The 16,367-nt window shown below is 38.5% G+C and overlaps 1 protein-coding gene across 5 annotated transcripts in view; it reads left to right on the top strand.

The window, feature by feature from the left end:
• SYT1 (synaptotagmin 1) overlaps positions 1-16,367 on the top strand; it is a 738,111-nt gene that overhangs the window by 552,455 nt on the left and 169,289 nt on the right. For all 5 annotated transcript variants that reach the window (XM_040343936.1, XM_040343935.1, XM_040343939.1 and 2 more), the window contains one exon: positions 9,291-9,458. In XM_040343936.1, the coding sequence (XP_040199870.1) occupies positions 9,291-9,458 (168 nt within the window). The remainder of the gene's footprint in view (positions 1-9,290; positions 9,459-16,367) is intronic.

Below are 16,367 nucleotides of genomic sequence, written 5' to 3'. Positions count from 1 at the left end.
CCCCTCAGACGATCATTTTTTTCTATCGTTTTTTTAACCATCAGATAATTTTAAAACAGGTTCTAAGTTTTTCCACCGATGGGAAAAAAAAAACTACAGGGCATTAGAACCTTTGGACTTGAACTGCTAAGTGACTGTGAATTGTGTGACTTTGTTAATCACCAATATAAACAAACTGAAAATAACCTGTTAAATGCACACAGTGTTTGAAAAAGTTTGCCAAGCAAAAATTTAATTTGATCAGTTTCATCCTGGACTTTGTCTTTGTCTAGCAGTGTTTTTTTTTTTTTTTTTTCAAATGGGACTGGTCAAAATAAGCTGATTGCACAGATATATTAAGAAATCAGACAGGGTTATTTGCATTGAAAAGTTGCATGTGCAGGGCTAATGCATGCTTAGAAATAATCAGAGGTATCCTAATGATGTAGCTGTAAACGAGCAGAAAAATAAAGCATATAATAGACAGCACTTCAAAACTGATTCCAGATTCTGAGACAAGTGCAGATAAGAGATTAGGAATCGTTGAAGCAGAGGCTAAATAAGCCATGCTAATATGCATTCGTGAAGAACATTGGAGCTTTCCTAAAACAAACAGTAGTATAGCATGTCTTATTTCCATCAAAAAAGTCTAAATGTAATAATCGCAGATAGATCCATGTTAATCATTTCTTTTTGCCTCTGGGCCAAATGTGAATCCAGGACTGCAAATACAGCACAGATACAGCCTATTATAATTATAATGACATACAGATGTATAAGGTTTTGGCCATCATCTTTGCAGCAAAGAATGACTTTTATGGAGGGCAACAAAAAAATATAATCCCAAAAAGCACAGCAGGGCAATCTTAAAAAAAAAAAAAAAAAAAAAGAAGGTATCAATATATTTCACTTTCATTACAAAAGGCCTCCATGTAGTTAGGGGAAAAAAAACTGTGTACAGCTAACTAAATTATTATTATTATTTTTACTTGGATTTTTTCCATATACATTTTTATCACCTAAATGCATGCAGACATTTCCCTAGGTGAGAGAGCACTTTAGCACCTGAGCATATTTTCTCCTGGCCAATTTTTGTGAACTTTTTTTATTTTTTAGAAATATAAATGTTAGATTATTGCACAAAAGTCACACATTCAAAAGGTTTGGTCTGTCATTACCTAACATAACTAGTATTATATTCATTGTAAAGCTTCAAACTGTATTTTTTTCATGACCATGTCAGTTTGGTAACACAATGTGCACTAGTGGACATCCAGGTTAACTAATTTATCAACTCTACAAGTAATATTTTTTTTTAAGGATAACTTCTTGTCTAGGAACGTTTTATCTTTACATATCACTTAAAGGATATTTAAAACTTAATTTAAAAATCAACAAAAAAATGTCATACTTACCTCCTCTGTGCAGTTGGTTTTGCACAGAATGGCCCTGATCCTCCTTTTCTGGGGTCCCTCAGCGGCGCTCCTAGCTCCTCCTCTTCTTGAGTGCCTCATTGGAGAGCTGCACTCCCTTGGGACATTCATGCGGGCATGCTCCTGTGTCCTGCTACTGCGTCTATTGACACAGACATCAGGACTCAGCCCGCCCCCTGGTTCATAATTAGAATTGATTGACAGCATCGGGAGCTAATGGCTGCATTGCTATCAGTCTATCCAATCATTACCTGAGACACCGGCTGGAGCTGGTGTGCTCGTCCCTGTCTCTGGTCTCTGCGGTAAGTAAAAGGGGGGGGGGCTCTGGGGGGCAGCTGCAACACAGAAGGTTTTTCACCTCAATGCATAGAATGCATTAAGTTGAAAAACCTTGAGGGTTTACACCCCCTTTTACACCCCCTTTAAACCCTGTTTCTGGATAATTTTGCATTTATGGTGATGGATCACAGTGGGTTATCATCTGCAACACAATCCCTTTTCCTGTAAAATCTGTTTTTTCATGTTCACTAAATCACTGTTCAGCATCTTACAAAGGCTCACATTAAAAATCCTACCACTAGGGAAAATAATTAATGTGGCATCAAGTGCTCTTTGTCTTTCCTTAATTTTGGAAGCCCTACATTAGTCAAAGGCACAATCACTGCCCCTGGCTTTTTTTTTTTTTTTTTTGAGGGATTTGAGTTCTTCAGTTGTGCAGTATTCACTGTCATACTTCTTATTAGATAATGACATATTTTTTAGTTGACATCATTTTTTTCATTGACAGCGGTGACATCTTATTTTTATTATTTTGCTTGACACACTTCTTGGAAGATTGATTTGCAGAGACACTGTCTGAAGCCTGTCACTGAACAACTAACTGACATAAAAATATTCTTTTCAGTTCAGTAAGAAAAATATATACATTTAGAAAAGGATGCGTTAGAAGTTAAGACAAAATGTCAATGGGAGAATCGGACTCCTCAAGAATAACAGAAATCGTCACTGCAACCATGACTGTTATTAAATGTTTGCTCTACTATATATATATATATATATATATATATATATATAGATAGATGTATGTATGTGTGTGTGTATATATATATATATATATATATATATATACAGTATATATACCACATATGTATATATTTTTTGTGGAACAGGCACAAGTGGTAGTGGTAGAGGTAACTGAGCATTCTTTTAGTAGTCAGCCTTTCACCCAACAGCAGGCTCTCACTTCAGGAAGAGAGAAGACTCTGCAAAGCTGATAAGCATCAGATTTGGAAATTTAATTTAGCTTTCTGAATTTTTAGAAGAACTTTGGGCTGCCATGCGGCTTAGGGATGAGAATTTTGGGACTTAAACACTTGCTGTTAACTTCCTTGAATATCCCTTGGGCTAACCATTGTTGTACCTTCTCTTAAATGTCTTTACTTTTTGCTTCAGATACCTGATAATGTTTTAAATTTCCTTAAATATATGATAGTGAAAATCACCAGTTCTCAAAAATGAAGAACTCTACTCCACAAATTTCACTCAGCTTTTACCAATCTCTGTTGGAGGTGTGAGATGGAAGAGGGGATAATGATTCATATCTGGTGGTCATGCTCCAATATACAACTTTTCTGGAAGAAAGTCCACAAAGTCATTGTAGCTGTTACAACTGATCCGCTTGAATTCTCTCTGGTGCAATATCTTCTGCATCACACATCTGTCCCTAGGAACACTTACTGCAAATCTTTAGCAATGTTCATGATCAATACAACATGATTCCTTGCCATTAGCGTTCAAATAGACACACTCAATGTTGAGTCCTGGTTCAGAAGAATAAATGGCATTGATTAGTATTTCCAAGGAAAAAATGTCCAAATTTACTTCTACCTGGTATTGCTGGACTAATTATAAATTGACTTTGGCATACCCTGACCTTTGCTCTTAGTGTGCATGCAGGTTTGGTGCAGGGGTTAGGAGTCAGAACAAGTACATTCAATACCCTCTTCCTTTTGCCATCTATCCTACTGCTTCCAATAAAATACCATTAAACAAATATCTAAAACATAAAATCCTGTGTACAAGCAATATAGTGTCCTAAATTAAAAATATCTGTGAAAATCCAATCCAAAGTGTGGTGCAATCATTCATTGAAAAAACAAGTTCAGAAACCATGTTTATCTTCAGCCTCTAATGGCATCCAGTAAAACCTCAATTAAAGGTTATCTCCCATAGTGCTCCATCACCACACCTGAGGAAGTACACTCACCAAGAGTGTATGCCTATCTTAATAAAGATTAGGCAAACATAGTGATCTCTTTCTTACACTGTGCAAATAAATTGGTAATGCACCGGAGCTTGAAGAGACTGCTGGCCTCTATGCTCCCCCGGCTTACATCGACTTACACAGGCAATACACTCTCAACTTGCCTGACAGTGTATTAGGTGAGGTGTGACCCTGTGCTTTCATGTTTCCTAGACTATATCCAGGAGCCCAACACATTTGTGCAAATTGTTGGAATTGGAGCACTCTGTAGAGAACTGTGGCACTTCCCTGATTGAGAACATTAGAGACTTGTTCAGTTATTCACAGGATTCTGTGAATGACTAAAGCAGAGCCCCGCACAACTGTGCTGTTTTAAAATTGTGACACCGGGTGCGGGAGTGAAGATCCCCTGCCCACTGTCATGGGGAAGGGGGGTGGGTAGATGCTGAATGTGTTCAATGTGATACATGTTATACCCTAAGACAGCACTACAACCCAGTTAGCTTACCTTAATGGGGAACATTTTGGGGGGATGCAAACAAACTGAAAAATTCTGAAAGGAACCCATCAAATGCAGCCACTGTGCCCATCAAATGCAGCCACTGAGCCCATCAAACGCAGCCACTGAGCCCATCAAACGCAGCCACTGTGCCATAAAATGCCGCCACTGTGCCCCCCCCCATGCTCGCCGTCTGCATGGCACTTACCCTGTCTCGATGGGCAGTGGGTGATGGTGGTGAGCAGTGTACACAATGCTTTCCCTCCCGTCCTCTCCTCCCGATCTCTCCTCTTGATAGGTGTCCAATCACAGCGCCTGTCGTTTATGCCAATCAGGTGACGGTCACAGACCCGAGCACCTGATTGGCCAGGAGGTGGTTCAGTGTTAGAAAAGGGAATATTCATTCCCTTTTCTAACACACCTGGGTGGACTATGAGTGCCAAGCATGGCACTCGCAGGTCACCTTTTTTGATGGCTATAAGAGCCTATGGCCCCCACCGCTGTAATTCAGGTGCCCAAAAGGGGCCCAGGCACCTAAATAGGGGGTGGCAGCAGCGGCTATGGATATCCATTGGTCCTAGAGGGGGTGGATGGAGAGAGGGGGCGGCACCTGTGCGCCCTTAATAGACACACCGCCACTGGTTCAGAAAGGTAAATGTATCCTTTAACGCCTAGGGGAGGGGTTGATTCCTTGATTATGCAGCAGTGTAGCTGCAGCTATTATAACAATGCTCTTTATGACCTGCTTGTTAGTTTAACCACTTCAATACCAGACTCTTTCAACCCTTCCTTCCCTGGCCAATTTTCAGCTTTCAGTGCTGTTGCTGTTTAAATGACAATGTTCCTACAAATACAGCTTTCTTTTGGTGGTATTTGATCACCTGCAGAGGTTTTTTTTTTGCTAAACAAAATTTAAAAAAAAGTTTTTTTTTGTTTCTGTTATAAATTTTTGTAACAAAGTAAGTTTTTGCCTTCACTGATGGGCACTGATAATGTGGTACTAATGAGGTGGCACTGATGATGGGCACTGATATGCAACACTGATGGGCACTGATAAGTGGCACTGATGGGCACTGATAGGTGGCACTGATATGCAGCACAGATGGGCACTCATAGGCGGCACAGATGGGCACTGAAAGGCGCAAGTGCCCTGTGGCCAATGGGATCTACTGCTTCTGGAGCGCATGTCGCCACCCCACCTGGAAGCGATGTGGCCTCATACATTCCACAGACACCCCTAGTGTTAATCCCTTCCCTGTCAGTGACATTTATACAGTAATTAGTGGCTATTTTTAGCTCTGATCGCTGTATAAATGTCACTGGTCCCAAAAAAGTATCAAAAGTGTCAGATATGTCCGCCGCAATGTTGCAGTCCCGCTAAAAATCGCTGATCGCCGTCGCTACTAATAGAATAAAAATCAATAATAAAAATGCCATCCCTTCCAGGATAAAATGTTTATATTTCTTAGAATAACTTATGTTAACCTGCCTGGCGGTCTTCCCGAGTCTGACTCGGGGTTAGATTTTCCTGCTGCGAGCGGAAACCCCGAGTCAGACTCGGGCTTGCCTCGCTAGATCCACAGGCACAAGTTACTTACCTCGTCCCTGGATCCAGCGATGCCACCGCGCTGTGTGAGCGAGTGGGACCTCGCTCGATTCACACAGTGCCTCCGTGTGACGCCGATCTCCGTTCCCTGCGACGTTACGACGCACGGGGACGGAGAACGGCGCCAAATTCAAAAAAGTAAACAAACACCTTACATACAGTATACTGTAATCTTATAGATTACAGTACTGTATGTAAAAAAAACACACACCCCTTGTCCCTAGTGGTCTGTCCTGTGTCATGCATGTCATTTTATATAATAAAAACGTTTCTTTCTCCCTGCAAACTGTAGATTGTCCATAGCAACCAAAAGTGTCCCTTTATGTCAAAAATAGTTTTAGATCAGCTAAAAAACAGTGATAATAAATTATAATCACTTGCAGAATTGTGCAATAGCGATTTGTGGGGAAATTCGTCATAAAAAAAAAAAAATAATGACAGCAACAATTCTGCAACTGAGCAAATTTCAGTGATTTTGATTTGATTACATTATTGAATAATTTTTATTATAATTATATTATTATTTGTTATAATTATTTATAATTATTTATTATATTATAATTTATAATTTTGTTTTTAAAAAAATGTCATACCTGGGATGCCTATTAGAATCTTGTTTGGTCAGATTTAAGTGAGTTATTTCTAAAAATTACAGACCTACAATATAAAACGCCAAATTTCCTTGCAAATAATGGTACCGCTTTTAGCATGTTTTTTCTGACAGAATCATACCGCCAGGGAGGTTAAGATCCATTTGGTGTTTTTGGGCTTGCAGGCACAAACTGTAGGGAATACAGGCATGGCACATTAGATGTCACCAACTCCAATTTTTTAAGTTTCTGTATAACATACTTTGGGGGTTATTTAGTAAAAGCAAATCCACTTTGCACTACAAGTGCAAACTACAAATGCAAAGTGCACTTGAAATTGCACTGAAAGAAAATAAAAAACAGCATTTTAGCTTGCACATGATTGGATAATAAAATCAGCCGAGCTTTCAACCATTTCAGATCTACCCCTCAGATTTACAGTGACTGCACTTACAAGTGCACTTTCAGTGCAATTTCAAGTGCACTTTGCACTTGTAGTTTACACTTGTAGTGCAAAGTGGATTATCGTTTTGTAAATAACCCCCATTGTGTCAGAAAATGTAAGAGGGTAGTCTCACCACAAATAGAGTAGGGTGTCTATTAGACTCCCCGAAGGTTCACCCAGAGATCCAATACTGGCCACAATAGGCCTGCCTTTGACCTGGATGCCTGCTTTGTGAATCTTTGGTTTGGAAAATAGGAGCCACTGTAAAGGTTGGTACAAGTTATTGGTCACTGGGCATCTTTATCCAGGATCCCTAAAGTAACTGCTTCTCTCAAATAGAGTGTGCACTTTGCAAGTGTGGTTCCTCTGGAGCTTAGTAAATAAGGTAAAGCTCTGCTTACTTCCATCATCCAATCATGTGCAAGCCCAAGGATTATTTTTTTCTTCTTTTTTTTCCTCTGGACATTGTGCAGGGGATGTTGAGTGGATTCTTTTTATAAATCGGGAAATATAACATGGTCTTTTTCTTCTCTTGTTTGTGCCGTGTACAGTTCAAAAATACTCCTTCATATATAGCATACCAAATGCTGTCTCTTATTGTTTACGCTAGCATTTGTTTTGCTAGAATAATTACATGCAAGAAGGAGCAGCACTTGCACAAATGTCTAAATCCTGCTCTATATTTGGCAAAGTGTGCCTGTTCATGCAAAGGAAGGGTGGAGGGGGCTTCCACAAGCTCATATTTGTGTGTTCCAATCCATTGTCCATACCTTATGTACTGTATGTGTAACCTAGCTTTACGTATATTGTATATATATATGTGTATATATATATATATATATATATATATATATATACATATACATATATATATATATATATATATATATATATATATATATATATATATATATATATATATATATATATATATATATATATATATATATACAGTGATTTACACTTTGCAATTTTCTATGAGCTGAACTTTCAAAAATGTACCTGCTAAGGCACATGAGGCAGAACCTCACTTGATTGATCTATCCGACCCACACTGAACTTACACACCACTAGTTCAGTTCATTTATTTTCTATGTGTCAAACCGTTCTGGCTGGGTGAATTGGGCTTTTACATTTAGGAGCTGGATTTGAGTGAATCATGCAACAGCAGGACAGCAGCATGTACATGTGCCTGCTACTATATATTTAATAATATTTTTCTGTTTCAAGTTGATCAGTCATCCAAATTTCACTTTTATTTAACATTTTTCAGGGGCAGTTACACAGAATTTAAATGTCAGATGAATCTTTCTGCTTATAATAGTATAGGTTACAGTATATTCCTATGTATAAAATGATCTACTGAAACATACAGTAGAATAAAACTGCAGTATCATGGCAGTTATCAAAAATAGGAGGTTATTACAGCATTTCAGATTAATATTGAATGAACAAACTGTTCTGTTTAGACTGAGGCCCCGTACACACGTCCGAGGAACTCGACGGGCTCGTCGAGTTCTGTGTGAAGCCGCCGAGGATCTCGGCGAGCCAACTTTCCTCATTGAACAATGAGGAAATAGAGAACATGTTCTCCATTTGGCTCGACGAGGAACTCGCCGGCTTCCTCGGCCGAAAGTGTACACACGGCCGGGTTTCTCGGCAGAATTCAGCTCCGATCGAGTTTCTGGCTGAATTCTGCCGAGAAACTCGGTCGTGTGTACGGGGCCTAAGGGCCCTTTCACATAGGGCTGTCCGTGTGTGCGCCCCGCTTTGCTCAGCAGGCAGATGGCAGGTCAGTCTCTGCACACTGTGCAGGGACCAACCTGTCAGAGCGCTGCTCTCCCCTATGGGGGATAGGATGGCGACAGACCGTAGAGACCGTAGAGTCCATAGAGGAGCACAGAGCGCCTGTTCAGGTCCGCCTAAAAAACTCACAGGCGGACCTGAATGATCCACCCGTGTGAAAGGGACTAGTCTGTGATATATATGTCAATCTACGAATTCATTCAAACTATACTTCATTCTATTGTTAAATGGTAAAGCGTAGCTTCAGGCAAATTTTATATAGTTTTGGATAGGGTAGCAAAGCTATAACTGTCTGTGTCCCAGTCATACTGTCCCTCACTTTTGATTAGTGAAAAACAACAAAATGTTTGGGGAGGACAAGAACCTCCCCAGCAATAATACAGACAACAATACAATGTTTCCACTGTTTCTTGTGTTTCCACTGTGGATATTTTGTCTTGGGAAAATAAATGCTGGAGTATGATGAGTTTTATTTTTTATTTTTTTTATTTGAAGTAGAGGAGCTATTACAACTGGAATTAAGCTTTTATCCTGTATAGATCACAAATGTTAAGGAATGAAATATTTCAAATGTATTCTTAGCATTGAATTGAAATCATATAGAATAGTATGTGCATTGCTATATATGACATAACTGAATCTGATCTTTCTTTTTTGTTTTATTTTTAGCTGATGGTTGGAATAATTCAAGCTGCTGAGCTGCCCGCTTTAGATATGGGGGGTACATCTGATCCTTATGTGAAGTTGTTTCTTCTGCCAGATAAAAAGAAGAAATTTGAAACTAAGGTTCACAGGAAGACTCTCAACCCTGTTTTCAATGAACAGTTCACCTTTAAGGTATTTAATCTTTGTTTCTATATGGACTGGATTGTAAAATGAACAGAAATATGAAAATTAATGATAATGTGAAACAATATCAATGTCATCAAAGAATCAATGATATGTCACATTATAGGGGTCAGAACCGTGAACAATTACTTATTGTCATGTATGCATGTTTGTCTTTGATTTTGTAAATAAGCCTAGAAGTTTCCTCTTTCAAGCTAACCAACACAAAAAAGTCTATATACTTTGTAAAATTTCATTATACTGACTGTTGCAGATGAAAAAATGTATTCTTTAAATGTAACTAAAACCTATTGTGATATGTAAGTAAAACGGTTATAGACCTTTAGTTGCTCTCCAAGTCATTAACCATTACATATGAAATTCACTCAGCAATATAGTCATAGGACATAACCTTGTTATGTATTAAATTTCATCTATATCTGTAAAAATAAATTTATGTGTGTTTATTCCCCAAGCTGCCAGCTGTCAGGTACAAATGTAGAAATCTTCACTAGCACTGCTGAGTTTGCCTGTTCTTGCTGAAAATGCATAGTAGATTAGGCTTGAATTGGCTCTGTTTCCAAGATGCACTAGATGAACCCAAGCTCTGCTCTTGAATAAGCCATGCTTTCACTAATGCCGCGTACACACGATTGTTTCGTCTGATAAAAACGGTCTGATGGACCGTTTTCATCGGACAAACCGATCTTGTGTGGGCCCCATGGTTTTTTTCTCATCTGTGAAAAAAATTAGAACCTGTTTTAAAATTATCTGATGGTTAAAAAACCGATAGAAAAAAACGATCGTATGTGGGCAAGTCCATCGGTTAAAAATCCACGCATGCTCAGAATCAAGTCGACGCATGCTCGGAAGCATTGAACTTTATTTTTCTCAGCACGTCGTAGTGTTTTACGTCACCGCATTTTGACACGAACGGATTTTTAACTGATGGTGTGTAGGCGAGACTGATGAAAGTCAGCTTCATCGGATATATGATGAAAAAATCCATCAGTCCGTTTTCATCGGATGAACCGATCGTGTGTACGTGGCATTAGAATACTATACTGCATACACAACATTAGCTTTTTCAATGAAAGCCCAAGTGTAGCTAAAAAAAAAGAAGTTGTAAGTGGGGTACCCCTAGGCTTTGTCCCGTTCAACTTGAACATACATGATATAAAGGTGGAAATAAATAGTTTGATCTTGGTGTTTGCTAAAAAGAAAAACAATTGAGTACTGTCCACAATACTTTTTCAGAGGAAGAGCTATAGACTGGGGGGGACAGTCACAGAGGGTATAATAAAACTGTTGGATAATGATTAAGAAAATCCATATCTAAATTTAGGTCGTTATGCTGACAATACAAAGCTAACTAGGGTAATAATCCCACAACAGGATATAGCAACCTTTTAGGAAGACTTCAATAAAATAAAGGGTGGGTAACTACATGGCAATTGAGGTTTAAAATGTATAAATGTAAAGTAATGTACTAGGTAACTATAAATGTGAATGCAAGTTACATGCTATGGGAAGAACCTCTGGGGGAAAATAGGGTGGAAAAGGATCTGGGAGTCCTAGTAGATCACAGGCACAGCAGTAGCATGCAATGCCAAGCTGCAGCAAGCAAAGCTAGATGGCTATTGGCATGCATTAAAAGGGGTATTTACTTAAGTGATAAAGCTATAATCCTACCAGTTTGCAAGACTCTGGATCGACTGTACCTTGAGTATGCCATCCAGTTCTGGTCTCCAGTCCTCAGGAGGGATGTGCTGGAACTAGAGAGAGTGCAAAGAAAACTGATAGAAGCTAACTTTTAACTGAAAACTGGAGAACCTCAGTTACAAGGAATGACTACATACATTGGGCCAGATCCACGTAGATCGGCGTAACCTTAAATGGGCGTAGTGTATCGTAGTAACGCTACGTCGCCGCAACTTTGAGAGGCAAGTGCTGTATTCACAAAGCACTTGCCTCTAAAGTTACGGCGGCGTAGCGTAAATCTGCCGGCGTAAGGGCGCAGAATTCAAATGATAAAGATGTGGGCGTGTTTTATGTAAATTCTACTTGACCCCACGTAAATGACGTATTTTTTGAATGGCGCATGCGCCGTCCGTGGGGGTATACCAGTGCGCATGCTCGAAATCACATCGCAAATAGTCAATGCTTTCGACGTGAACGTAATTTACGCAAAGCCCTATTCGCGAACGTTTTACGCAAACGACGTACACAACGGAAAATTCTACGCTGGCCCGACGTCCATACTTAACATTGCGTACGCCTCATAGAACGTTACGCCGAAAAAAGCCTTACGTAAACGACGTAAAAAAATGCGCCGGGCGGACGTACGTTTGTGGATTGGCGTATCTATCTAATTTGCATACTCAACGCGGAAATCAACGGAAGCGCCACCTAGCAGCCAGCGTAGATATGCACCTTAGATCCGACGGCGTACTAAGACGTACGTCAGTCGGATCTAGCCCAGCTTCAGGCGTATCTTGTTTTGTGGATACAAAACAAAGATACGCCGGAGCATCCTAGAAGTTACGCGGCGTATCAATAGATACGCCAACGTAACTTCTTCGTGGATCTGGTCCATTAAATGTATTCTCCCTGGAAAATAGACGCGTAAGAGGAGATATGATTGCCATATACAAATATCTAAATAGTGATCCTAATATAGGGGGAAATATTCAATCTCAGATCACTTTAGAATACACCTGGCTATTCAATGAAGTTGGACAATAAGTTGTTTAATCACAAACTGTGCAAGGGGTTCTTTACTGTTAGAGCAATAAAGATGTGAAACTCCATTCCACAATTAGTGGTGCCGGCAGAGAGGGTTAAAAAAGACTCTTAGATGGGCATCTTACAGAGATGCATTATGGGAAACACATACACAATCATACACCCACAGAGGTTGAATTGATAGTCTTTTCTCAACCTTACCAACTGTGTAACTATGTATGTAACAGAACAATCAGCACAAGGGACAACATCCAGTCAGTAGAATGTGTATCTTGTGCTGATTCAACTTCTTTGATAAATGTTCATGAATGAAACAGGAACTAAAAATGGAAGATGGGCAGATGATTGATAAGTCTGCCCCATCCATTATTAGATTCGGTTGCATTCATACAAGCTATAGAATGGCTTCTATGAATGGCAGAGCTGAGAAGGAAAGGCAGGCATAGTCATGCTTTGTTAATGAGAGCTTGTGACAGCCCATTAGTTATATTAACCCCAACTGCACCAGAGAATCACAGCGGTGGGGGTTGTGGGGGCATGGACAGAATAGAAGTTCACATAAAAAGGGGGCAATGCTACAAGGGATGAATCCTACTGACTGTAAGTTATATCCCTTGTTCTGATGTTTTTTTGTTTTTTTTTAGCTATACTTAGGCTTTAAGCTGTGCAATGAAATCTGATGATGTACAAAGTTATGTTGCCTATAGCAAGCTATCAGATTACAGTCCACTTTACTCATACCAGGTGTTATGCTGCACGTTAACATGCTTTGCATTAAGGCAGCTTATTCATTTAAAAAGGTACCTAACACACCATAAAATGGCGCATGTATCATTTCTGGCACTTTATCGCACCAACGCATGAATATGAATTGGCCCAAATTCTTGATGGATGTTTTTAGTTGCTTCCCTATGCATTTTGCTCTTTGCACAATTGTATAAGCCCAGTCGTTTGAATGGCTATTGAGTACAGAATACCTATTAAAGGATAACTTCTGATTAAACAAAAACTACAAGTCATAGATATGTATAGTAAATAGAAAATGTTTTTTTGATTGCGCCATGACCATGCAAATAGAGGTTCCAGATAAAGTAGTAGCTAACTATGCAGCTCACAAACAATAGTTGCATACATCCCTATACAGAAGATGTTTATGGATAATATACCCCAACTGGAGTTCTCCTTTAAATTGCATATTAACTGCACCCCCACCACAAAGGTGTTAGCTTTTATTCAGGGATTTGGAATCTGATCATCGTAAAATGATCCCTTGCTTTTTATTGATCAAACCACAGATGTTACTATATCATTATTTATGTATGCTGTACCACTGTAAATCAAATCTGTGTGTGGAAACTTCTAAGCTGACAGAGCATACCACTTACATTAACATTTTTCCCTCAAGCCCTGCTCACAGCCTTAAAGGTAAATTTACATGAAGATGCTTTTATTTATAAAGTGAAGTATAGAAACAGGGTCACTGTTATCAAATTATATATAACAGAGTAAGGGAAGCCACAGTTAGTTAGCCTGATAAATTAAACAATGTGACTGTATCAAACATTACTGTAATCTGCATGTAAAGGCATAATCTGTAAACTGTATGTATTATCACACAAATATATTTTTTAACATGAATTTAAATGAATGTGCTAGGCAAACATTTGTGTTTCTGTTGAAAATGAATGGATGATAAATGGTATGTGATTCATTTACGGTCATGGGTCATTTGAAGTCAGATTTACCCCTGACCATCATTCTTGGTGAATCATTTGGCCTCCACCCTTAAGTATGCAGTTAATTTAAAAAGCAAGGATTAAACTCTATGAGGTCCTGAAACATTGTAGGTGTTCAGATGACTGAATAACATGAATGAAGCCTCGTACACGTGACCGAGGAACTCGACTGGCGAAACACATCGTTTTCCTCGTCGAGTTCCTTGTTAGGCTGTCGAGGAACTCGACAAAGCAAGTTTCTCCATTCCCGTCGAGGAAAAAGAAGACCTGCTCTCTTTTTGGCTCGACGGGATCCTCGACAGTTTCCTTGTTGAAAAATGTACACGCGACCAGTTTCCTCGGCAAAAAAAAAATCCCAGCAAGTTTCTTGCTGGTTTTTGCCGAGAAACTCGGTCGTGTGTACGAGGCCTAGGACTATAGTCCGTTTGAAAATGCCTTCCGATGTTTTCACCTATGAGAATTTTAGTGGTTTACAACGTTGTTTCCTGTTGCTAGCCAACCTTGTAAGTTAATGCCCTATCTACGTATGCAATCTAGGCAGGTGATGTACAAGGATCGTTTTCTGTTCTAGAAAGCTGCATATATGACTAAAGTTGTTTGAAGTATGTAATAGACTTCGGAAAGTTCGAATTTACCATAAATAATGACAAGAATAACAAGTCATATAAAAAGCAGCCACACAAATCACTGCATGCAGTAGATTAGACTGGAATATTTTCACTAAAGCAACTGCAACTATGAAATACCGTTTAAATATGTTAAAGAAATATATTACAATAAAGTACATGCTGCAATATTTCAAACCCACTTAAAGGTTATTTTGATTATTTAGATCTGTTTTCCGGGCAGCATAGGTTATAAATAATATTAGGCATTATACACATTGTAAAGTTAATTAAATAATAATTTTCTAACCAGGCAATGCCCAAGAGCTCATCATCTGATTGGATGAGCTGTTTTCAGCCTCTTAAAACATACAATGAAATCACATCCCATCTGTCAGTGCAAATTGTGCAAGTGCCTTTTAATCTCAATCTGTCCTCCTATGTTTCAGCGCAAATGGCTGCCAATTACTATTTTATCCAATTTGTAAGTAAAAACTGCCTTTATTCAGGCACAATTGCAATAAAAAACTACTTTAAGCACTAGCAATCACACTTTGAGATTATTAATCATAGTGTAATGTAGGAAACACAGGTATAGGTGCTACTCCATCCAGTTTGAAAGTACATTTTACTTGAAAATTTTTGAACTTTTAAAGTTTAAATTTCTAATAACTATTTTCAGCAGCCTTTTACTAGTGTGTATAAAGTAATAGCTTGCATTGCAGTGACAAAGAATGGCATGTAGGAAGACAATAAAAACACAAGCAACAGTGATTGTAGGATGGACCAATTGTGATAACTTGTGCACCTTGTGATTTTTCTCTAAATCTAAACTTTGGATAACATTTTTTAAATAAAGTAAATAATATTTCACACTGATAAGGAAAATCAGTAAGGTATCAGGTATATATGATGTAGCTATACGTGCTGCCAGAGTTAGATCTTATTGACCCAAAAAGAAATTGTAACATGACATCTTTAAAAACTGTTAGGACAGAAAGTGATCTTGTTGCTTGTTCCAATGTAATGAACATTCAATCAAGGCTTTTGAAAACAAATATTTTAATACATCGGGCATATACAGCATTGCCATCCTTTATTGCGGCTAAGATTTGTATGTCCTGTGTTCTGGTAGCTGTTATGTTCATTAAAATATTCAGTCCTCACACCCCCTCCCCCAAGCTACCCCCACAGCTGTGATCATCTGAAGTTGCTGGAGTTAATGTGAGTAGCTAGACCTGTCATAGGTACTATGTAAAAGGGCTGACTATGCTCACCCTTTCCAACCCATTGCTGCATTCATAAAAGCTGTATTGTTGCTTCCTGCTATGAATAGAGGATTGGCGGGTGAGTAAAAGGTCCATCTCTATTCATAAAGTGCACTGAAAGATCACAGATACAGGGGTATCTGGGTATCTAGGGAGCAGAGTAGTAAAGTTTTCAATGAACATAACAGCCACAAGCACAAATGACACTTTTATTCATTCTAAGCACCATCCTTATATATATATATATATATATATATATATATATATATATATATATATATATATATATATGTGTGTATATATACACATATACACATGTATATATATAATATATATATATATATATATATATATATATATATATATATATATATATATATATATATATATATATATATAAATATCCATAGACTTAAAGTATTATTAAACCCACAACAGTAAAATCAGTCTGTATATGCAGACATGATTGTTCTACTCACTGTGGAACCCAAGGGCATTGTGTAAAAAGGCTGTTTCATACTGTCTTCTTTGACCTCCCCTTCTATTACTGTCCTGAATCCCTCT

The sequence above is a fragment of the Rana temporaria genome, chromosome 3 (genome assembly GCF_905171775.1).
Source record: "Rana temporaria chromosome 3, aRanTem1.1, whole genome shotgun sequence".
In the NCBI taxonomy this organism is placed as follows: Eukaryota; Metazoa; Chordata; class Amphibia; order Anura; family Ranidae; genus Rana; species Rana temporaria.
The sequence above is the reverse complement of the archived record's forward strand: the minus strand, read 5'-3'. Positions and strand labels throughout refer to the sequence as shown.